Source organism: Dreissena polymorpha, chromosome 2 (genome assembly GCF_020536995.1).
Source record: "Dreissena polymorpha isolate Duluth1 chromosome 2, UMN_Dpol_1.0, whole genome shotgun sequence".
In the NCBI taxonomy this organism is placed as follows: Eukaryota; Metazoa; Mollusca; class Bivalvia; order Myida; family Dreissenidae; genus Dreissena; species Dreissena polymorpha.
This window is the reverse complement of record NC_068356.1, coordinates 57,848,946-57,875,205: the sequence shown is the minus strand read 5'-3', so window position 1 is coordinate 57,875,205 and position 26,260 is coordinate 57,848,946. Positions and strand designations below refer to the sequence as shown.

Genomic DNA, 26,260 nt, shown 5'->3' with positions numbered 1-26,260 from the left:
AGGCGACCACAATAGCTTACCATGAGCACGTTGTGCTCAGGTGAGCTAAAAATACTGAGACTATTCATTTTCAAAAACCAACAATAATAAATAAGAAAAGTTATGTGACTGAGACAGGTTTTGACATGAATTGGCTCATTACTAATATTTATAAGAACAAGAGCACCTCATAACGGGTGCCACGCTCGGCTGCTGGTGCAGTTTTGAATAAATGAAAGCTTGTCAGATTTTATTTTTTTTAGAGGTCAGAGTGACCTTGACCTTTGACCTAGTGACCCAAAAATGGGTGTGGCATGTAGAACTCATCAAGGTGCAGCTACAAAATGCAAAGGTTTTAGCACGACGCTGACGAAGACGGACACGACGAGCTGGCTATGACAATACCTCGGTATTTCTCCGAAAACAGACGAGCTAATAAAACCAAGCACGTACATCCTTCTGGGCCAGTCCTGCAGCGATGGCTGACAATGTTCTGATGGTTGCCGGGGAGATGTTGAGGATGAGGTCAGAGGTTGACACGTCCATGTGGGCCCCCTGGCCTTTGGGCGTCTTGCTGTAAAACGAGATGTCACACGGTGTCAGGATCTGAAATACACAGGGTTACATACATCAACAATCAAAACAAATTTTCTAAAATAAAATTCATTTTAATTATTAAATACTTACCTGCTATCCTTAGCTATACCTCCCCAGGTGGGTTAGCTTCTCCAGAAATCTTCAAGTGCCGGAATTCGGCCACCTCTCCTTCTGAAAACAGATTCAGGTTAATATAGTACAATGTAACCTAACCGTTAATCAAGAACCGTAACTCATCTTACTTTTCATACAATTATGAAAATATAAAACGATGAGCGGGATTGGGATGTGGGAATTACAGATAGCAGGTAAGTATTTAATAATTAAAATGAATTTTATTTTAGAAAATTTGTTTTAATGTCATAAATACATACCTGCTATCCCTAGCTGATTTTGTAGCTGTGGCAGGAGGTTCACGTTATATTTTCCCATCACAGCAAAAACCCATAATCAGGTTTTTCAGCCAGAGATAGTAGAAATGTGTCCTCATACAATCTTTGTTAGTACAGTATTGTACTTAGTTTCTGAATAGGACCAGTACATTACGCCATGGAAGAAACTACTGTTTGAGCAACAACAAAAGGACCCAACATATATAAATTGTCCTGTTGATACTCAAGAGAACGAAGATAAAATGAGGAAAAGATGGTCGGATTCCTACAGAAAGCAGCTTGAAGCACTTCAGAATGTGGAACATATTAATATACGCCCACGAAGCCGAAAGAGCTCTTAATTCATGCGGTCTAATCTGAAACAGTGATAAATCCCTAGATGACAGAGAATAGTAAGCCTTCTTAATGGTCGAGGCTACCCATTGAGAAATAGAAGCCGCAGACACATCCCCCCCTTTTAACAGAATGAAAAGTCTCTTACGAGAACCTCGAATAGACTTTACTTTTTTAAGATAGTTTTAATGCCCTGACTGGGCAAAGAAGTCTATCATCATCTTCATATCCACAAGTATTAGAAAGACTAGGAATTTTGAAGGGTTTAGAAGCCATAGAGGGAAGTTGATGTTAGCAAGGAATCCTGGCTGTATAACAAAATTACAGATCCATCTGAGGAATCAAAACGAAGATGATCATCCTCAATAGAAAGAGCATGAATTTGACTTTTCCTTTTGTCTGAAGCCATAGTAAGAAGAAAAACTGTCTTCCAATTAGGAACTGTAAAGAAGCTTGCTCTAGAGGTTCGTATGGAGCCTTAGTAAGAGAATCAAGAACACAAACCAAATCCCATTTAGGTGCAAGTATACGAGAAACAGGACGTTTGAGTTCCATAGCTCGAATAAGTTCTGAAATTGCTGGATCAGCACATACTTGTGATGACTAAGTAAAAGCCAAAGTATGCGAAATCATAGATCAGTATCCTTTGATGGAGCTAAAATAAAGTTTCTTATCATCAAAAAGATGAGAAAATCAGCTACACGTCTAGCAGATGGATTGAGGGGATCAATCTTCCCTTAAATACACCAATTAGAGAAGAGTTTCCAGAGAGCATCATAGACTGCTCTGGTGGATTTCCTCCTTGCCGAAGCAACGAGAGTTGAAGCCCTGACAGAAAATCGGTTATTCTGCAGAGATTGCCTGATAATGGCCAAACGTGTATGTGGAACATTGCTGGATCCGCATGTAGTCTGCCTCTTTGAGACAGAAGATCTGACCTGTAAGGAAGTTTCCGGGAATAATCGTACAGGAGACTGAGAAGATCGTTGAACCAAGCTCTCCTGGCCACCAAGGAGCAATCAGTAGTAATCGACATGCACTCACCCTGATTAATAGATTATTGATCCGTGACATCATTGGAATCTGCCTCTGAATCGGCCTCATTGTCTACAACACCAGCAGTGTGCAAAGAATCAGCGGAAACAGAATTGGAAATACTAGACCTAGTATCCTGTACCAGATTGCGAGTATCCGATAATGATGAATGACCATGCACCAAATCAACCATCTGATAATTAAAACCGGAAGAATATGGTAAATTATCAGGATTGATCAGCACGAATTGCCCAGACGAATCTTGAAGCCCTAACGTGTCCAGATTGACGGTGTCGGAGCACGAGGTACCCGAAAAAATAAATAAAAAAATAGCGTAGCCGATATCCGTAGATCAGAGTAAGTATCTGTAGTGGTGATACAAACACCAGACGACAAAGTCTGCGAAATAATACCAGTCTAGCAACATTTGTTAATGTTAAACTGAAAACTGGATCTAGTACATAGGGTACCGCAACATAACAATCCGATACAGGATAGAAATGTGTAAGATACGAGTAGTCAGAGCAAGACTGTGTACGTGAAGCATGATGACGAGGTTATACATGGAAGCCAAGAAATAGATCGGATGCAATGGGAACGACGTCTCGTAGAGTAACGTCTGCTAGAGTCTTGAGATGATCGGAATCGATCAAATCAACGCCGTGAATGAGGGTCACTCGATAAAGGAGATCGTGTAAGACGTCTACATAATTATATTGTCCATACTAGTTGACGACCCAGATGCCTTGAAGAAGAAGAGGATAAATAATCCGATGATGAATATCGATGTCTCTTCTTGATCGATGACCGGTGTTCGGTAGTATTGACCGGTAATATTGACCGGTGACCGGTAGTTATGACCGGTGACCAGACGGCCCAGGTGACTGGTGACCGGTACCACCGACCGGTGACAGGTACCACGGACGGGTGACTGGACCGGCCCCCAATGACCGGTAGTATTGACCGGTGACCGGTGAGTTACCCGATGATGTACCGGTCATGCTATGACCAGTGTTGTCACCAGGCAATGACCGTATGGCGGCTGCAAAATGGTCAGGCATTGGTCGTTGTCCTTGACCAATGCCATCCCGCATAAACCGGCTGACGGTTGTCACCATATGGTCTGATATAGATCGACTTTCTAACAAAGTTAGCATAGTAAGATCTCCATCTTGCCCTACACCCGGTGAATGATGTTGCCATTCTCGTCCGTAGACATGATAGGAGGATTATCCTGCTCCAAATGCTGATTCTCCGGTATCGAAGAATGACTATCCACAAAGTCAACACACTGATAATTAAAGCCGGAAATAGACGGTGAATTATCAGAAGTGACAGGTACATAATTTCCAAAGGAATCTTGAACCCATGTGTCACGCATAGACGGTATAGCAGCCGGGGGTTTCCGACTAGGAATAGTAGTAGACACCCTCGGCCACAGCAGTTGTGGTGAGATGAACACCAGAATTGAAGGGCTGTGAAATCAGATCAGTCACTGCAACATGTGTTAACATCATACTGGAAACTGGTGCATAGGGTATGGCGACATTACAATCAGAATAGGATAGTAATGTGACCGGTCATAAAAGTCGGAACGACAATGCTTCAGTGAAGCTTGTCTACGACTTTTATTCCTGTGATGCCGTGATCTATAACAGCTACGATGGCAAGAGATAGAACTGCTACGATGGGAATAATGTCTCTTCGAGTATCGTTTCCGTGATGATCGATGATGATCATAACGATGATGTGAATGAGGACTGCTGATGAATAAGAGCATGTCCGGCGTCTACGTCTACCTCCTTCATCGGAACTAGTCGACGACGAATGTGCATTCGACAACGAAGAAGTGGAATAATCCGATGAATAAGAAAGTATGTTTATGATCGTTTACCAGTGACTAGCAACTGTTAACCGGTGTCCGGTGATCGGTCAGTTGACCGGTGACCTGTAGTATTGACTGGTGACCGGTCATCAGTAACATAAGACCGGTGACCAGTGACCGGTAGTTCGGACCGGTGACCGGAATGGTCTCTATTGACCGGTTACCGGTGGGTATGACCGCTGACCGGACCGGTCTCCATTGATCGGTGGGTATGACCAGTGACCGGACCGGTGTTTTGGATCGGTGACCGGACCAGTCTTTGTTGACCGGTGCCCGGACCGGTCTCCAGTGGGTCTGACCGGTGACCGGACCGGTCTCTGTTGACTGTTGACCGGTGGGTCGGACCAATGACTGGACCCCGGTGACGTACTGGTCATGAAATGACCAGCGTAATCACCGGATAATTACTGTTGCCCAGACCGGTCCCTGGTGACCGGTCCGATACCTGGTGACGAACCGGTCATGAAATGACCAGCGTAATCACCGGATAATGACAGTATGGCAGTTGCCAATTGGTCTGGCATTGGTCGATGTCCTTGACCAATGCCATCAGGCAAAGACCGGCTGACGGTTGTCGCCATAAGGTCTGATGTTGATCGACTTGGAAAAGTACAATCGCCATCCTGCCCGATACCCGGTGACTGATGTCTGCAATATGTCATCTGTGGTCTTCAAAGTCACCGGGTATTAATCCACTCTTGTATCTGCGACCATCATGTAGTCGATTATATGAAAGACAAGAGCAAAACATATTCAACAATAAAACTGGTCACAGACCAGATTATCATACGGTACATAAAATCATTATTTGCCCATAATGAAAATAATTAACATTCTCTTATTATTATTGTAAAAGAGAAAATCAATAGTACCTTAAACCTATAATACGACTGCCTAAGATAGTAAAATAAACAAAGTTTAATTCAAAACAGATTGACATATGGAAAGTAAAATCATTATTGCACACAATGGCAAATGATTAACATTCTGTCATTGTATAGAAGAACACCTTTGTACGATCTTGACCAATGCCATCATGACTGATGTTGCAATTGATCATCTGACGTCTGCTGTAAAGTCACCGGGAATTTCTCATCTGATGAAGATTCATCTGTACGTTTTCTGCAAGAAACGTTCTGCGACGGATTGCTTTCTGCCACGTCGCATCGTCTTACGCACTACAAACAAAGCATTTATGTTCAAAGGAACAATTAGTGCATGAAAAACAAGTCTTGTGGGAATCCCACGAAGCCTTAATATGCCCACACGAACCTCTAGTTTGTAAACTCATTCTTATTCTGAAAGTAGAAAAAGAAGAGAATCCGCGTAAGAAAACAATGTAAAAAGAACAAAATAACTGAAATAAGCAGTAAAACAAAGTATTTACAATGTCCAAAATTGTCAATAAACTTGTTGACAAAAATCACAAAATCCTCGTGCTGAAATCATGAGCACATGGAAAAACCCGGCAAAAAGTGAAAAACAATGAATTATCAACAAAAAAAGAAAAGATTTCTGAATGAAGCAGAAACGATAAATTATACAATTCATCAATTTCAAACCCAATTCCACCACGCAGAATAGAACTAAAAGTCCAAATTTTAAGCCGATAAAAAATGACGATCTGCACGGTGTGTTGTCCAGAAAAGTAAGATGAGTTATGGTTCTTGATTTCCGGTTAGGTTACATTGTACTATGTTTAACCTGAATCTGTTTTCAGTAGGAGAGGTGGCCGAATTCCGGCACTTGAAGATTTCTGGAGAAGCTAACCCACCTGGGGAGGTACAGCTAGGGATAGCAGGTATGTATTTATGACATTAAAACCTAGTTTAGCTTCAACACCAATATAATTAATTAGATTACTTGGCTATGATGGCCCAGATTTCCTATTAAACCTACTGATATTGAACATAATTTATACATTCTTATGTTCTTATTTAAAATATAAATGTAGAAAAGTTAATAAAAATATAATTGTTTTAAAAACAGGCCCATATAACTTGACTGCTGTAACTAGGTTAATGCCCCCCACACCCACCCCTGTTTCACTCCTATTTTATTTCCTGGACAGAAATACATTATGCAAAACTAGTAACCATAGAAACATAAATATTTATAACTCTTTAAAAATCACCCAAGCTCATAAATCAGTCCTGTTGTATAAACTGGATCCAGTATTGTACTAACAACCACAGAAACGAAACTTGTTAAACTAGTTACCATGGAAACTAAACTTGTTTCACTAGTTAAAATGAAAACTGAATTTGTCAAACTAGTTACCATGGAAAATGAATTTGTCAAAATATTATCATGAACACTGGAGTTTTTCAAACTAGTTACCATGGTAAACTGACTTTGTAAAACTTATCAACATGGGAAACTGAACTATTCTAACCAGATACCATGGGAACTGATTTTGCAAAACTTTAAACTAATGAAGCATATTTCATATTTATAAAAACTCACCTGTGCCCCTCCTTCGGTCCTGCTGTTGTATTTACTGGATACAATGCCCAGGTTTCTGATACTGGCTGACATGTACATAGTCTCAGGACATTGCTGCATTTGGAATTTTAACTCCATCTGAAATAAGTATGGAACAACTCATCAATGATAAATGCATGAAAGCAGTTTTTTGTTTGTTAAAAACTTATTTGCAGTTTGTTTTAAGACCTATTAGTGTGAAGGTATAGGACATCTACTTTTATAAGAATTTTTTTCTGAACTCCAAGAACTTCACTTCAGTATTTTTCTAAAGAACTTTTAGATGGTGAATATGTAGATCTACCAGAATACTTTTGTTATGAAATAAAAACTTATAATTGAAACATGAGATTGCCTAGCAATATGGTCCCCTACCGGTGAAACTTCACCATTGTCAGTGAAATTTTCTTTTTTCTTTTTTTTTTTGGTTATATTTGTTGCCATAGCAACCAGAATTCTTGACGTAGGAACAAAATGAATTGACATGCATGATCTCCATATTGCCATCTGTCCATGTTTCAAGTTTCATGAAAAAATATAAGAACTTTTAAAGTTATCGCAGGATCCAGAAAAGTGTGACGGACTGACAGACAGACTGACAGACTGGCACACACAGCGCAAACCATAAGTCCCCTCCGGTTTTACCGGTAGGGGACAATTATATAAAAAGACATCATTTAAAAATGACAAGTGATAAATAATATCACATCATTTTATACTATAAGAGTGTTGTTTTATTGCCTAGCAAATCATCAAAAAGTCTGTTAGTTAATATTTTGCTGGTTATCGGAAAGCTGTTGACGAAAGTCGGCTTCCTTGAAAATGTCCGAGCCAATGGGCCTATGTCGACACTTTACGCACATGTATTTAACCACATTTACCCAGAGCGCGGCTAAAATACTATTTCAGTGAGGTCTCACATCCAGCATGAGAGCATTGGTGGTCTCCCGAGCCTGGTCTTCTATCATGATGATTTCTGGCCTGTCTATCACCACCGAGATGTTCATCTCTCCCACAGGGGAGAGCACTTCCTCCGGCTTGGCCTTTATAGCTGCAAGTAACAACGGTAACGCAAAAGTCTCACATATCATTCGCAACTGGATCTTTTTACATAAAGAACATACCAGTAAATAATGCAAAAAGAGGTCAATTTTAAATGAAATCCTTTAATACATTTGGAGTCCAGTATTGCTGATGATTAAATTCATTTAATGCAATAACAAGTTAACCCCCAAAAAGTTGTCATGTGGAACCTTGAAAATTATCAATCATTTCAAAAACTGAAAAAAAAGGAATTAAGCTTTTTTTAGAACCTACATTTTTATTATTCATTCAAAGCTGTTGCAAAGAAATTTTCACCTTGATTTCAAACTTTTTGAAGCAATATTACAAATATGAATCTTGACATCTCCATTTAAACCAAAAGAAATCATTAAAAAATCACATTTCTTCTCGTCAGTGGGGTGTGTGGGATGTGTGGACGCAGTCTCCTTAGAGGGCAGACCCTTAACAAAGAAGTCAGCCACAGCCATGATGAAATCCAGACACACACATAGGTACAGGCTGTACATGTGAACGTCAACTGAAAATGCATGTGAATGTCAACTGAAAATGTACATGTAAATTTCAGTTGAAAATGGGTGGGGGGGGGGGGGGGGGAGAAAATACTATCCAATTATAATGCCTGTATTGTCAAAATAACATCTGGTTGTAAACACTAACAGTCTATGAAAGCTCTGTTGATACAGCATACATCAATTTGATTATTTTCATCACATCATTCGATGTTTTTTGTTTCATTTCAGCAATTTTCTTCTGTTCATTTTTATATTAAAGCTATAACCAGAAATGTGTCTCAGACATTTATGCTCTCACAACACATTTCAGGGCTTTTTTTCCTTCTTTATGAGTGGCCGTGGAAGGACATTTCACAATTTTGAAAAGGACAATTCACAAACCTAACATGGCCGTGAATTTTTACAAAATGGGCCGTTTTTCACAATTTTAATAATTTCACGACTCGGTTTTTCACAATTTTAAGAAGTTCCCGACTCAATTTTTCACAATTTTGAAAAGTTCACAACTCAATTTGTCACAATTTTGAAAAGATTGCAACTCATTTTTTCACAATTTTGAAAAGTTCGCGACTCATTTTTTCACAAAGTAAGGGGGCCAGGGCCGCTTTACAAAGTCAGGAAAAAAAGCCCTGCATTTTGGACACAGAGAAATCCACTATATATTATACAGTGGACACAAAGAGTGAGGGCCATTACTGTATCATAACTGGATATAGAAAATTTCCTTCCTTTAACATAATCTACCCAGTAAGGTAACTCAGCTGGTAGCAGCCAAAATTCCTTTCTAAAAGAACACATCTATCAACACATATCAGATTATTGAGTTATGAGAGTTTGAGCAAATGTGCCATGCAGTTTAAAGGGGAGTTGAAAACGGAATTTTGGTACAATATATTCCACAGTCAATAAACAGGCGAAGGAAAATAATTCTGCCAAAACTAGTTTAAAGACAATATGTCTAATTTCAAGTGTCTAAATATTGCATTTCTGGGAAATACAAAATATTCTGGGACATGCGGCATAGATGCATCTTCTTTGAGTCATCAGTCAAAAAGCTTATTGACCATATTTCAAGACTGTGGGACAGTATTGCATATATTGTACAATATCAGATGATACAAAACATGCAGTAGGCATACATCTAATTCTAGCACACTGTCACTTGACATACTTGTTTTGCCATCAGCCACCTGCTTGAAGGACACATCAATCATATCCCTGGCTCTTCCCTTCTTGCTTCTCTCCATCATTCTGCGGGTAACACATATATTCATCAGATGTTTATCATGAAATAAACTGACCTGGCACAGATATCACAAATATTGTAAGATTGTAATATATTGCAAGCTATAAAAGTAAGTACATGTCATATAATATAATAACAGTTTAGTATTATACAGTATGGTTTAAATATAAGAATTAATAAATTCAAACAAGGGCTGTTTGTAAAACATGCATGCCCCCCAAATGGGCTGTCAGTTGTAGTGGCAGCCATTGTGTGAATATGTTTTTTGTCACTGTGACCCTGACCTAATGTAAGTTATCATCCGGAAACCATTGTACTATTTCGAGTCACTGTGACCTTGACCTTTGACCTAATGACCTGAAAATCAATAGGGGTCATCTGCCAGTCATGCTCAATGTACCTATGAAGTTCATGATCCTAGGCGTAAGCATTCTTGAGTTATTATCCGGAAACCATTTTACTATTTCGAGTCACTGTGACCTTGACCTTTGACCTTGTGACCTAACAACAGCTGTCAGAGGACAGCGCGCTCGACTATTCGAGTGCATGACAGTAAACGTAAGCAATCATGGGGAAATTGTTCATATTCAATAATTTATTAGACGATCTTTCAAAAATAAAAAAAGGAAAAGAAAGAAAAATTTGGGGGGGGGGGGGGGGTAGGGGGGGTGAGAGGGGGGTATAATGTGGGTGGGGGTAATTTATTAGATGTTTAAAACAACAATTGGGGGGGGGGGTTGACGGGTACGGGGGAGTAAGAGGGGGGTATAATGTGGGGTGTGGTAATTTATTAGATGTTTAAAAAAAAAATTGGGGAGGGGGGGTTGGGGGGTGGGGGTAGGGGGGTAGGGGGGGTTGGGGGTAGGGGGGGGGGGGTGGGGGTGAGCGGGGGGTATAATGTGGGGTGTGGTAATTTATAAGATGTTTAAAAAAAAAATTAGTGAGGGGGTAGGGGGGGGTAGGGGGGGTAGGGGGGAGTGAGAGGGGGGTAATAACGTGGGGTGGGTATATTTATTAGATGTTTAAAAAAAAATTGGGGGGGGGTGGGGGGTTGTAGGGGGGTGGGGGAGGGAGTGAGAGGGGGGTTATTCATGTGGGGGGGGGGGGAATTTATTAGATGTTTAAAAAAAAAATTGGCGGGGGGGTGGGGTGGACGTCGGGTTTTGGTGGGAGGTTGAGAGGGGGAATAATGTGGGGTGGGGTTATTTATTAGATGTTTAAAAAAATTAAAAAAATTTGGGGAGGGGTGGGTGGGGGTAGGGGGGAGTGAGAGGGGGTATAATGTGGGGTGTGGTAATTTATTAGATGTTTAAAAAAAATGGGGGGGGGGTGGGGGGGTGAGAGGGGGGTATAATGTGGGTGTGGTAATTTATTAGATGTTTAAAAACATTTTTTTTTGGGGGGGGGGGGGGTGGGGGTAGGGGGGTAGGGGTGAGTGAGAGGGGAGATGGTTTATAATGTGGGGTTTGGTAATTTATAAGATGTTAAAAAAATTGGGGGGGGGGGGTGGGGTGGGGGGTAGGGGGAGTTGAGAGGGGGGCTCTAATGTGGAGTGTGGTTAATTTATTAGATGTTTTAAAAAACATGGGGGGGGGTGGGGGGGTGAGAGGGGGTGGTATAATGTGGGGTGTGGTGGTAATTTATTAGATTGTTTTAAAAAATTTTTTTTTGTTATTTTTGGGGGGTGGGGTGGGGGGTAGGGGGGGAGTGAGAGGGGGGTATAAGGTGGAGTGTGGTAATTATTAGATGTTTGAAAAAAAAATGGGGGGGGTGGAGGGGTAGGGGGGTGGGAAGATGAGAGGGGGTATAATGTGGGGTGTGGTAATTTATAGATGTTTAAAAACATTTTTTTTGGGGGGGTGGGGTAGGGGGGGTAGGGGGGGAGTGAGAGGAGGTATAATGTGGGGTGTGGTAATCATCAGATGTTAAAAAAAATTGGGGGGGTGGGGTGGGGGGGGTAGGGGGGAGTGAGAGGGGGGTATAATGTGGAGTGTGGTAATTTATTAGATGTTGAAAAAAAAATTGGGGGGGGGTGGAGGGGGTAGGGGGGTGGGAAGATGAGAGGGGGGTATAATGTGGGGGTGTGGTAATTTATTAGATGTTTAAAAACATTTTTTGGGGGGGTGGGGGGGTAGGGGGGGTAAGGGGGAGTGAGAGGAGTATAATGTGGGGTGTGGTAATTATAAGATGTTTAAAAAAAATAAATTGGGGGGGGGGGTGGGGTGGGGGGGTATGGGGGGAGTGAGAGGGGGGTATAATGTGGGGTTGTGGTAATTTATTAGATGTTGAAAAAAAATGGGGGTGGGGGTGGGGGGGGGGAAAGGGGGGTGGGGAGATGAGAGGGGGTATAATGTGGGGTGGGGTAATTTATTAGATGTTGAAAAAAACAAGGGCTGTTTGTAAAACATGCTTGCCCCCATATGGGCTGTCTGTTGTAGTGGCAGCCATTGTGTGAATACGTTTTTTGTCACTGTGACCTTGACCTTTGACCTAGTGACCTGAAAATCAATAGGGGTCATCTGCGATTCACGATCAATGTACCTATGAAGTGTCATGATCCTAGGCAAAAGCGTTCTTGAGTTATCATCTGAAAATCATTTTACTATTTCGGGTCACCGTGACCTTGACCTTTGACCTTGTGACCTCAAAATCAATAGGGGTCATCTGCGAGTCATGGTCAATCTACCTGTGAAGTTTCATGATCCTAGGCATATGCATTCTTGAGTTATCATCTGGAAACAATTTTACTTTTTCAGGTCACCGTGACATTGACCTTTGATCTAGTGACCTCAAAATCAATAGAAGTCATCTGCGAGTCATGATCAATATACCCATGAAGTTTCATGACCCTAGGCGTATGCATTCTTGAGTTATCATCCTGAAACCATTTTACTATTTCGGGTCACCGTGACCTTGACCTTTGACCTAGTGACCTCAAAATCAATAGGGGTCATCTGCGAGTCATGATCAATCTACCCATGAAGTTTCATGATCCTAGGCGCATGCGTTCTTGAGTTATCATTCAAAAACCATTTTACTATTTCGGGTCACCGTGACCTTGACCTTTGACCTAGTGACCTCAAAATCAATAGGGGTCATCTGCGAGTCATGATCAATGTACCTATGAAGTTTCATGATCCTAGGCCCAAGCGTTCTTGAGTTATCATCCGAAAACCATTTTACTATTTTGGGTCACTGTGACCTTGACCTTTGACCTAGTGACCTCAAAATCCATAGAGGTCATCTGCGAGTCATGATCTATCTAACAATGAAGTTTCATGATCCTAGGTGTATGCGTTCTTGAGTTATCATCCGGAAACCATTTTACTATTTCGGGTCACCGTGACCTTGACCTTTGACCTAGTGACCTCAAAATCAATAGGGGTCATCTGCGAGTCATGATCAATCTACCTTTGAAGTTTCATGATCCTAGGCGTATGGGTTCTTGAGGCATCATCCGGAAACCATTTTACTATTTCGGGTAACCGTGACCTTGACCTTTGACCTAGTGACCTCAAAATCAATAGGGGTCATCTGCGAGTCATGATCAATGAACATATGAAGTTTCATGATTCTAGGCCCAAGCGTTCTTGAGTTATCATCCGGAAACCACCTGGCGGACGGACCGACAGACCGACCGACCGACGGACCGACATGTGCTAAGCAATATACTCCCTCTTCTTCGAAGGGGGGTATAAATATACAAAAAATCTCATATTCTGATTATATTTTTACTGATCCACTTTATTTTACTCAAATGATGATGTTTCATTGGACTTATAATTATAGATTTAGGATTACAGACCAGATGCTTCAGTTATATTGTTCAGAGTTTGCCCTGGTGGTTGCTTATGCGTTCTTGAGTTATCATCCAAAAACCATTTTACTATTTCGGGTCACCGTGACCTTGACCTTTGACCTAGTGACCTCAAAATCAATAGGGGTCATCTGTGAGTCCTGATCAATGTACCTATGAAGTTTCATGATCCTAGGCCCAAGTGTTCTTGAGTTATCATCCGGAAACCACCTGGTGGACCGACCGACCAACAGACCGACCGCCATGTGCAAAGCAATATACCCCCTCTTCTTCGAAGGGGGGCATAATAAATAAGGACTGGGGCATAATAAATAAGGACTATGTCAGTAAAGATAATAACATCAATAAATCCTCACTCAACTGATCCACTGTAAACTATCCATTTAGAAGCAACAGATATATCAAGATATATTGAGCAATTACTTTGAAACTTATTTTATTTTTAAAATGTGCAGGATAATAAACAACATAGCAGATTTAATGTCACACCAAAAAAATTAATAATTTACTTGGAAAGTCTATTAGTGACCTATTCAAATTAAACAACAACTTACAGAAGTAGTTTAATGTGTCTAATTAGCTCTTTTAGAAAGTCACTGACCACGACCGAATCAGTTATGCATGACCTTGACCTACTTAGTTTTGCGCCATTGTTTCTGTATGCCCTTGACTTACTTAGTTATGCCCCCTTGTTTCTGTATCCTCTTGTCATCCAAGGTCATGTCCCGCAGTTTGACCGTGACCTCTAGGGAGTTGTTGGACATCATTTGACCATTCAGAGAAATCAGGTCAAGACCAAAGCTGCCGAGCAGCTTGCTGTAGTCCCTCTTGGTCAGCCCACTGGTCTGAAATGGATGGGCACATCATTGATGGACAACTATTGAAAAGTTAATGGCCATAGCCATTCATCTCACCTCATACAGGTTACTGTTATTTCATTGGCTGAGCCATGCAGGTCACATGGGAACTGTTTTTTCATTCAATGTAGAAATAAGCCATGTAGCTAACAATCATCATTTTGTAATTTCTCTTACTAGATATGAAAATGGTTTCACATGTTGTAATAAACTACAAATGTGTCACAGACACTGATGCCACCACAAAACATGTTTGGACCAAGAAAAATACACTATGTATTCTACAATAGACAAAAAAACAAAAGGCCGTCATTCATCTAAAACTTGTTTTAGTTACCATCTTTTTCTTAACCATCATCTAAACATTAAAGTCATTCAATTCTGGAAGTTTGAGCAATATTATCAAGTATTTACAAAAGAGCTGAAAACAGATCATCTTTTAACTATAGAATATAGTGAAAAAAACAAAAAAAGAACCATAATTCTGCAGAAATTTGTCTCCAAAACTTCTTACTATCATCTACACATTAAGATAATTCAACTGTAAAACTTTGAGAAATCCATCTAGTATTTAAAGAGTAATTGAAAACACAAAACTCTAAGACTTCACATTATACAGTGTAAACACAGACAAATGGTCAACATTCTGTACAGAAAAAAATTGCTGCAAAAATGTCTTTCTTTACAATCATTTAGGTAAGGTTAAGGTTATTCCATTATAAAAGTTTTAGCAAAACCATTAATTAGTTAAAGAGAAGTTGAAAACAACAGCTTAGGCAACAATATATTATATACTAGAAAAAACACACAAAGGGCAAAAACTCGCTGACAATTTTTGCAGCCACATTTTTCTTCCGATCATGCTAACAATCCCTTGTACCAGTTGGCTTTCCCCGGAGAACAGTGTGGCAGTGAGACTGTTCACTATGAAGTTGAACCTCAGCTTGCACCTGGCCTCCTTGGGAGAGGTGGGAACAGGGGTATCTGGGGAACACTGCACTGGGGCTGTAAGGTAACACAGTGACATTGTCATGTGACATAATATTAAAATCAAACTGGTAGGACATAATACCTTGCTGGGATGACTTGTGAACCATGCTCTGGTGCTGTTATATCATACAGTGAGATGCAATAAGAAATTCTAAAACTGCCTTTTTTCACAAACATAAAGCTGTTATGAGCATAGCATTTTCTCATAATGTGGTATATTTCTATATTTTCATTTTTTTTTCTTTGACACACTTATTTAATCAAATTTTGCAAGACATCTTGCAATTTTTAAGAAAGCTTATCTTAAACTAGAGCATTGTCACAGACGTTACTAATACCCCAACATTCTGCATTGACACAGAATATTTTGCATGTTGTCTTCACAAATAACAGTGGACACCATGCTCAATGTTTAAAATGCACAGTGTCCCCGTGACCTAGTTTTTGACCCGATACAAATTTTTCTAGTAAAATTCATTTTTATTAGTAATTACTTACCTGCTATCATATGCTACTCACCCCGAAGGATCGTAATTAATCCGGAAACTTTCTGTCCAAAGAATCCCACACTTTTCATAAACCCGTCGGTCAGGTCAGAACGGTCACATAGTGCCGTGTAGCCGTATAACCAAAACGGGATATTACCCAGAATCACTCTTATTCCAATAAACAATATGAAAATATTAGACGAAGAGTGGGGTGGGAGGTGGGACTTACCGATAGCAGGTAAGTAATTACTAATTAAAATGAATTTTACTAGAAAAATTTGTTTTAATAGCTTAATTACATTACCTGCTATCATATGCTGACTTTGCAGCTGCGGCGGGAAGGTTCGCGAAAATCTCCCCATCACAGCGGAACCAATATCTCGGGTTCTCAGCTAATCTTCGTTATTACGGATAAGCGTAATATACCTATGCCGTAGAAGAAACTACCGTTTGTGCAACCACAAGGGGGCCCAACAAATACAAGTTGTCCTGTTGGCACTCAAGAGAACGAAGATAAAAAGATGAAAAAGTGGTCTGATTCCTCCAGAAAGCAGCTTGGAGCACGTCAGAGAGTGGGGTATGATTAATATATGCCCACGAAGCCGACATTGCTCGTAATTCATGTGGTCTATTCTTAAAAAGGGATGAATCCCTTGAAGAAAGAGAAGAGTAAGCCCTTTTTATAGTCGAGGCTACCCAACAGGAAATAGAAGCCGCAGACACATCGCCCCCCCCCTTTTAAGGGAATATAGAGTCTCTTGCGAGAACCTCAAATAGACTTAACTCTACTAAGATAGAACTTCAAAGACCTGACAGGGCAGAGGAGTCTATCTTCATCTTCATTTCCACAAGTTATAGAAAGACTTGAAACCTTGAAGGGTTTAGAAGCCATTGAGGGGAGTTGATTTTTAGCAAGGAATCCTGGCTGACACAACAAAGTGACAGAGCCATCGGAGGAATCAAAACGAAGATGGCTTTCTTCGATAGAAAGAGCATGAATTTCACTTTTACGTTTGGATGAAGCCATGGTAAGAAGGAAAACGGTCTTCCAGGTTAGGAACTGTAAAGAAGCCTGATTAAGGGGTTCATAGGGAGCTTTAATAAGCGATCCAAGAACACAAGCCAAATCCCATTTGGGGGTAAGAGAACGAGACACAGGACGTTTAAGTTCCATGGCTCGGATCAGTTCCGAAATGGCTGGGTCAGCACAGACTTGTGATGACTTACGAAAAGCCCAGGTATGCGAAAGCACAGATCTGTATCCTTTGATGGAGCTAAGAGAAAGTTTCTTATCATCAAAGAGATAGATTAGAAAATCCGCTATGCGTCTAGCAGAGGGATTGAGGGGATCAATTTTCCCTCGAACACACCAATTAGAGAAGAGTTTCCAGCGAGCATCATAGACTGCTCTGGTGGACTTTCTCCTTGCAGAGGCAACGAGCGTTGAAGCCCTGATAGAAAAGCGTTTCTTCTGCAGGGATTGCCTGATAACGGCCAGACGTGTAAGTGGAACATGTCTGGATCCACGTGAGGTCTGCCTCTCTGAGATAGGAGATCTGACCTGTGCGGAAGTTCCCTGGGAAATTCGCTCAGGAGACCGAGAAGGTCGTTGAACCAGGATCTCCTGGGCCACCAAGGGGCTATCAGGAGGATCCAGCAAGAGCTCACACTGATTTTCTTTAAGATTTGGGGAATTAGAATGGGTGAAGGATAATTGTAACCGTCCAGTTGATCCCAATCGAACGAAAGCGCGTCTACCGCCCACGCTGCTTGTTCGTACACTGGACTCACATACAGAGGAAGTCTGTGGTTGTCTCTGGTCGCAAACAGGTCGACCAGTGAATAACTGAATGTGAGGAATATCTGGTTGGCCACTTCCTGATGAAGTGTCCACTCCGATGGAAGTAACTGGTGTTTGCGAGACAAACCGTCCGCCAGGGCGTTGAGACGACCTGTATGTGTTTGGACAAGAGAGAGACGTTGAGGCTCTTGCAAAGAACAAGTAAGTTCATTGTTTCCAGATACAGGGAGTGAGAGTGTGTACCGCCCTGTTTCTGGATGTAAGCCACGACTGATGTGTTGTCTGTCGATACCATCACACAGGAGTCCCGAAGATGTGATTGGAATTGAGAAACAGCTAGAAAGACTGCTCGCATTTCGAGATTGTTTATGTGCAGGAGAGACTCCTGAGGAGACCACAATCCTGATAATGTCAGGCTGCGGGGTTCCAGGTGAGCGCCCCAACCTTCCATGCTCGCATCCGTTATGAGATGTAAAGAAGGTTGCGGGGGAAGAAGCGGTACTCCTTCCAACAGGGTCTCCTCGTCTAGCCACCATTGAAGGTGGGGGACTAAGGACGGAAGGATGGGAATCTGTGTTAGCAGATTGTCTGGAGACCATTTCCATCGAGCTGAGAGATAGTGCTGAAGAGGACGTAGGAAGAGACGTCCCAACTGCACGAAGTCTGCTACAGAGCTCAGGATACCGTTGAGTGAGAGGAAATATTGAGCTGTGATATGAGATTGGGACAGCACCCATCTGACCTTCAAAAGGAGGTCTGATATACGTTGCGGTGAGACCCTGACCCGATTGATGTGGGTCAGAAAATTCATTCCCACGAATATGAAATCCTGAGAGGGAATGCGATCTGACTTGGCTGCATTGAGAAGGAGTCCTAAAGAGAGGAGCTCCTTCCAAGAGAACTCTAGGTGTAGCAGAAGCAGTCGATGATCGAGCTGGTGTAAGAGCCAATCGTCGAAATACTGAAGCAGTTGAACCCCGTGTAATCGGAGGTGTGCGCCCACTGCGGCTGTGAGTTTGGTGAAAACTCGTGGAGCTGTGGCCAATCCAAAGGGCATCGCCCGAAACTGGTAGACCTGGCCTCGAAAGGAGAAGCGCAGGAACTTCCGGTAGTTGGGATGGATAGGAACATGGAAGAATGCATCTTCCAGGTCCAAGGAAACCCCCCAGTGCATGGGTTTGATGGAGCGCCGAATGAAGGCAGGAGTCTTCATCTTGAAAGTAGGTTTGACTAGAAACGTGTTGAACACTTTTAAGTCTATGACTGGTCTCCAGGAGCCGCTTTTCTTTTGAACAAGGAAAAGGCGACTGTATAATCCTGGAGAACAAGGGTCGTGAACCCTTTCTACCGCCTGTTTTTCCAGGAGTCCGAAAATGTAGTATGGAAGTTGTGGATGCGGAGATACCAGATCTATTGGGACGCGAGAGAGTGGGGGCCTTTTTTCGAACTGAAAAGTGAGGCCTTGTGTGACAAGAGAATGAACCCACGCGTCCGAAGTTATTTGGAGCCATCGATTTGCGAAGTGCATAAGTCTGGCCCCGACTGGTACATCCGGCATCGGAGGTTGTGGCGGTAGAAAGGGGTATGACCTAGGGCTGACCTTTTGGAGGTCCACCCTTGCCAGAAGAAGGATTAAATGACTTCTTGTCCGCATTGGGTTTGCCCTTACTCCAATTTTGGTTTACAGAAGGCTTCCGATAGGAAGATGTTCTGTTCTGAAAAGGAGGCCTATTTGTGGGCTGACGTGGAGCAGACAGACGCTTAGTAGGGAGCCATCGATTTGCGAAGTGCATAAGTCTGGCCCCGACTGGTACCTCCGGCATCGGAGGTTGTGGCGGTAGAAAGGGGTATGACCTAGGGCTGACCTTTTGGAGGTCCACCCTTGCTGGAAGAAGGATTAAATGACTTCTTGTCCGCATTGGGTTTGCCCTTACTCCAATTTTGGTTTACAGAAGGCTTCCGATAGGAGGCCTATTTGTGGGCTGACGTGGAGCAGACGGAAGCTTAGTAGAGAAACTGTCCCTTTTAGCGTTCTTGGCCGGTGGGGCTCCTGGGGTCTTAGAAGCAGGGTGCTTAAAAACCACAGGGCGCTGGCCAGAGTTGCTCCTAGCTAAGGAGGCATGTATCTGATCTTCACGATCAGCAGTAAGTGCCGACTGTATCCTCCCTCCGAAAAGAGAATCTGCTGTTAGTGGAGCAGTTCGAAGGGAGTTAACGCCTGTTTCCAAAAGGAAATTATTGGGCAAGGAAGAGAGGATGAGGTCTCTCCGAAGCCTTAACATCTCAGACATAGACGACGCAGCATTGTGAGATAAACACTGCGTAGTACGTGAAAGATGTATCAACAAGGCACGGAGCTCCTCTGGGATTGAATCAGAGAGCTCCCAAACCAAGTCTAAGGCTGTGGCTGCCATGAGATCTAGCTGGTTAGCCAGACCTATGGAACGGCGTTCTCTCAGCTCCCAATTTTCCAACAGGGAAAGAGGGACTGCTGTATGGGTAGATGATGAAGGCATTGTAAGTGACAGCTTACTAATGTCGGCATCAGGAACCGGAAGTTTGGAAAGGTCCAAACCGGTAGAAGGGTCGGGTACCGGGGCCTTATAACTTTTCCCGCCGTCCATCTGTTTAGGCTCCGTCAGCTCCTTAGGGGCTTTCCATGGAGATGGCGAAGGCTTATTGGCTGGCTCAAGTGACTGGAAAACAGCCATTGTGGAAGAGCCAATAGGAAGGCGGAGATCCACTCGGGAAGTCGCCTTACTTATCCTGCCGGGCTCTCGTCTGCGGGCTACCTGTTCTGTACGGGGGAGATGTCCGCATCTAAGGTATTGAACATTAGTTCGTAAACCTGATTGATGGAGGCAAAATAATAAAGTTCGGCCTCATTAGACTCCGAACCCGCCTCAATCGAACCGTCTGCGGGAGCATTGGATTGATTAAAACCGGTGGATACAGAAGTAGGAATACTAGATTCATTCGCTTCAATCATGAGAGAATCGTTTTCCGGCACCATCAAAGATATAGCTGGTGAGTTAGGTCTATCAGAGATCAAGTCAGCAGACTCACTTTGAATACCAGTGGTCGCTGGTAAAGGATCAGTCGAAAAAGGAACAAATATTCCCGGCGACTGTTGGATCCACAAAGTATTGGGATTTGATGGTGTAGCGGCAGCCCGGGGTATACTTCTATGCAATGTGGAAGAGACCCGTGGGGCTGAAAACGCAGCCGAAGTGGTTAGATTAACCCCTGTACCTTGAGCCTGATATGTATTCAAACTAGTGTTTGAATACAATTTATGCTCAGTGGTTTTAGGAACGGCTGAAGTGTGTGTTGAGGCCAAAATAGAGGCCGACACACGTGGAAGGGTGTCAATAGATTCCTCAGAGAAGGATCGACTAGGGGACCTAGGAGTCCGAGAGCGCCTAATAGAGGAAGGTCTATGTCCCTTATCCCTGCGATGCCGAGACACTGTTCGGCGGCGCTGGGAATGATGTTTCCTGATCGAACGTCTCCCAGAGCGGTGAGCGTGAACGACATCCCCTCCAATAATGATGAGGGTTAGTTGAAGTAGACGATGAGTCATACGACGACGAGCCCGAGGTGGAGGAGTAGCCGGAAACATCAGACACAACGCGTTTACGTCTGTGACTCACAGTAGAAACGCGGCTGCGTCTACCTTTGTGGAGTACTGACAAGGTAGTGTCAACATCTACGGTGACCGGAACGGTCTGTGGCACAGACCGGTACCCGGTGACCGGATCGGTCATTACATGACCGGTGACCGGACCGGTCAATGACCGGTGACCGGACCGGTCAGTGACCGGTGACCGGTTGATTTTGTCCGGTGTCTTCACTGGGCAAGGATCGATGCATGGAATCTCCTGATGGCATATGGTCAAGATCGTGTGGTGAAAAGTCCCGACAAACGGAACTTTCCCTACTTTGATCTGAACTATGCAAGTTGCGTCTACGACTCTTGAAATGTCGACGCTTGATGGACCAGGTATCTGCAGACCAATGCTCACAGAAAGGGCAGCAGTTATCCTGGGTACATCCGGCACACGACAGGCAGCTACCATGGTTGTCCCATGCTGCCCTTATGTGTCCACATGAGCCACGTGTTTGAGGCATATTTTGCCTTGAACAAACAAACAAATACACAAAACAATACAGAAATAAACGGATATATATACGGAGAATGTTTTAACACAATACAAAAACTTCTCTATTCTGTTAAACAGAAGAATCCAGCGAAACAGAAGCAACAATTAAGTAAATAACAAAAATGTCGGCCTTTGTATAACGCATCCGGAATAAAAGTGATTCTGGGTAATATCCCGTTTTGGTTATACGGCTACACGGCACTATGTGACCGTTCTGACCTGACCGACGGGTTTATGAAAAGTGTGGGATTCTTTGGACAGAAAGTTTCCGGATTAATTACGATCCTTCGGGGTGAGTAGCATATGATAGCAGGTAACGTAATTAAGCTATTAAAATGGCCCATGTTCAAACTTGACCTACACATCATCTAGATACAACTTCTTACCAAGTGTGGTGAAGATCGGATGAAAACTACTTGAAGTAGAGAGCGGACAAAATGCTCAATGTTTAAAACGCACTAAGTGACCCCGTGACCTAGTTTTTGACCTGCCATGACCAATGTTTGAACTTGGTCTAGACATCATCTAGATACAACTTCTGACCAAGGTTGGTGAGACTCGGTTGAAAACTACTTGAATTAGAGAGCGGACACCATGCTCAATGTTTAAAACGCACTAAGTGACCCCATGACCTAGTTTTTGACCCATCATGACCCATATTCGAACTTGACCTAGACATCATCTAGATACAACATCTTACCAAGTTTGGTGACGGTCGGATGAAAACAACTTGAAAAAGAGAGCAGACACTTAATACGGACCGAAAAGCCGACCAACAGACAGACAAGCTCACTCCTATATACCCCCTAAACTTCATTTGTGGGGGTATAAAAATAGATTGCCTTTTATTTTCTCATGCTCCAAACAAGGAAATATATTGCTCATCTGAAATAACTGCAGATGTTTTCACACACTCTATAAGTCATTCTATATATTCCCACACTATACCATATCAACACATTTGCAACATTAAGAGAACTGAATGGTCCGCTTACCTGATGTTTTCTTGGTAACCACATCCTCTAATCCAGGAGCTGTTGTTTCCACGGTTACAGTAGACTTGCCAGGGGACTTCCCCTGCCCTTCAGTCAGGTTCTCGTCCAGTGTCAGCATCATTGCTGTGAAATCTCCTTGACTCATACACATCTGAAAACAAAAGTTTTACTACTAGAAAAGTAGACCTTAAATGCAATGTGTGCACTCATTTTTTAAACTAAATGTACATCTAATGGAAAAGTAATCAATGACTTAATGTGTATTTTGCTAGTAAACAATTTAACATTTCTTTGTTCTTGTATTCATTACCGATTGACACCAAATGATCTAAGTTTGAATTTGTCTAAGTGCTGAATTTTGCTTCATCGTCATGGTAACTAAATCTTTCTATTGAGCAGGCAAAAATTAAGCAGACTAATTAACCAAAGGTACTATCTGTAAAAAACCTCTGACTAAGACCATAACATTGCACTGTAAATCCACCCTGCCCATTAATTTAACCTGCATTGTATTGAGGGTCCACTCAATGATATGAGAGGAGTTATGTAACCATATAATGCAAACATATCGCAACATGGTGAATATCATTGTGAATATTGTTCAGCAGAAGGCAGGAATCAAATAAGATGCATTCTTGGAAAGCTGGACCCAATGCCAGTCGTGCGTTAAGATTAATTCTAGAAAGATCTCCAGTCGACACAGGCTAATAAGGAAAGACCGCAGTACTGAATGTTTAGCTTAAAGGAATTTTCTTCTAAATAATAAACCAGTTTAGGGGGAAAGTGTAATCCCTGATTAGCATGTGCAGACTGCACCGGCTAATCTTGGATGACTCTTTGAGAACATGCATTTAACCCAGTTTCCCAGAATTAACCTCATATGAAGATTTGTTCACTATACCTGCATGATATTCCGGCTGCTTTCAATGCTGACATCAGGTAAGTCATGGTACCAGGCTGCAGACAGGTTGCGGCAAACATTCACTGATATTGTCACAGGTTGCAGTATCTCCACCTCTGACTTCACAAACTGACTGGCATCCACTATGGCTCTAAACAAATCACCTAACAATTAATTCTAAGTCAACTAAGTGTTTATGTTAAAGTCAACTACTTATTACTGTTGGAGTTCAGTAAATATATTATTTCAGTCCACTAAGCATTACTTTTTAAACTAAAAAAGTACAGGGTATTTATGATATAATAACCCTATTACTATTGCTGTTTTAAGTCAATGTTTACATATTCCCACCATGTTTCACTAAGAATGAGCAATAAATGTAGATTCTAGAGTGCTTATATTGGTTTTCTAAGCTTTGATCATGTGACATTAGTTTTTGTCCAGCATTTGCACTTGGCTAGGGCGTTGTCAAGATAACAATGATTTTTTAAGATTTCACAACTAGTATTTGCTGACTATGGCAATGACACACAAAAAATGCCCATTGTAATTTTGCAACTAGATACTGCAGTCACAAATTAGTAAAACTAAATTGAACAGAAGTTAAGCACCAAATACAACTGACCTTGACAATTTCACAGATGTAAAGGTCACACTCATCTTGTCAAGGACAGCTGGTATCCCTGACGACGACCTTGAGCTCAGCTTCTCAAAGCTATTTTTAACCTGAAGGTGACCCAGATCCACCAGCAGTACGTTGTACGACCTTGAAGTCTGGGGCATGAAGATGATTGGTGCATGCATCTCCACCAGGAGAGACAGTCTGGAAGCAGTCTTTTGAAGGAAAAACATCAACACAATAAACTACATTAATAAATGCTAATTTTTGTGTGAATTAGTGTAGAGAGCTGCTTCACCTGGCAGTAAAATCATGTTAAATTGTGTGAATTAGTGTAGAGAGCTGCTTCACCTGGCATTAAAATCATGTTAAATTGTGTGAATTAGTGTAAAGAGCTGCTTCACCTGGCAGAAAAATCATGTTAAATTGTGTGAATTAGTGTAGAGAGCTGCTTCACCTGGCAGTAAAATCATGTTCAATTTGAAGCGTTTATTGAATGGAGCATTCATCTCTTCAAGAAGAAAGAGTCTTATAATAAAAAGATTATAATTCAGAACTATTCATTTGTAACAACTGGTATCACTTATATGGGATGTTTTAATTCATAAGCATTGTTGTAATATACAAGAGTTTTTATAATTTATAATTGGTGCTATTGCTTTTAAGTGTGGTAATCATTTACACATGTTTCTATCATTTATGAGCACTTTAATAATTTTACAGCACTGTTATGATTGATCAAGTTTTTTATCAAATATGAATGTAGACATATTACTGTACAACTGTATGATATGAGGACCACTCACATCATGAATTATTTTATTGGCCATGTTGCCAAAGTGGGAACGTTGTTAGATTCACATTATTTAATGGGGCAAGCAGATAATTTGACATTCATTTACAAAATGGTCCTAGGTCACTGCGCTGGTCTGTGTTGAGATATCCTAAAAGATATAATGAAAAGGTTGTTTCAGTAAATGTCAGCATAGCAAGCGTTTGTCATATCTGGAAGTTCCTGCATGGCATTCTGGGTAATTTCAGCCATGGACTTCATGGACAAAAAATGGAATTCATGAAGTCAATTTGGGCCTTCAGTATGGATGCAACAAGGGCAATGGGGTAACACACCAAGCCTTGTGGCAGTGGTTCAGTCCAAACCCTCCACACACATATCAAACCTACATAATAGTTCTACCTTAAATCCCAGAGTTCCCCCCAAAACAACTGCTTGGCTACCAACCACCAATAATTTACCCCCTCACTGGAACCGTAATAAGGTTGTATAATGTGTGTTTCATCAAATCAGCGCCATAGCATACCTGGAAGTTCTGCACAGCATCCTGAGTAATCTCAGCCATAGCTGCACTGGCCTCCTTCAACTTGGCTTGGGCCTGTTGGAAATTGTCCAGAAAAGCCTGAAAGAAAACACAGATTTTGTTTGTGAGGATTTGTGCAGTGTTTAGGAATATTTACGGAAGTGGATTTCTTCAGTCTGTTACAGTCTATACATTATATCATAGAACTTAAGTTTACAGACCAACACTTTTCCCAGACAAGATAAGCAAGATTAGCTGAAACAAGTGTGGTGAAGATCGGATGAAAACTACTTGAATTAGAGAGCGGACACAATGCTGAATGTGTAAAACGTACTAAGTGACCCCATGACCTAGTTTTTGATATGGCATGGCCCATGTTAAAACTTGGCCTTAAGATCATCTAGATACAACTTCTGACCAAGTTTGATGAAGCTCAGATGAAAACTACTTGAATTAGAGAGCGGACACCATGCTCAATGTTAAAAACCCACTAAGTGACCCTGTGACCTTGTTTTTGACCCAGCGTGACCCATATTCGAAGCTGACCTAAACATCGTCTAGATACAACCTCTGACTAAGTTTGGTGAAGATCGGAGGAAAACAACTTAAAATTAGAGAGCAAACACTTAATACGGACCGACAGACCGACTGACAAACCGACAAACCGACAAGCTCACTCCTATATACCCCCCTAAACTTCGTTTGTGGTGGTATAACAAGTATTTAACAAGGTGCACATACACTAGCAAGTAATAGACAACTGCTATACTTCAATGAGATATAAA

General features: G+C 41.9%; 1 protein-coding gene across 1 annotated transcript in view; it reads right to left on the bottom strand.

The window, feature by feature from the left end:
- LOC127869753 (intermembrane lipid transfer protein VPS13C-like) overlaps window positions 1–26,260 on the bottom strand; it is a 186,278-nt gene that overhangs the window by 104,465 nt on the left and 55,553 nt on the right. Inside the window, 11 exon segments of the mRNA XM_052412414.1 lie at window positions 427–585; window positions 6,688–6,804; window positions 7,626–7,756; window positions 8,150–8,287; window positions 9,454–9,533; window positions 14,021–14,190; window positions 15,083–15,207; window positions 22,640–22,790; window positions 23,541–23,691; window positions 24,166–24,374; window positions 25,479–25,574. Coding sequence (XP_052268374.1) covers window positions 427–585; window positions 6,688–6,804; window positions 7,626–7,756; window positions 8,150–8,287; window positions 9,454–9,533; window positions 14,021–14,190; window positions 15,083–15,207; window positions 22,640–22,790; window positions 23,541–23,691; window positions 24,166–24,374; window positions 25,479–25,574 — 1,527 coding nt within the window.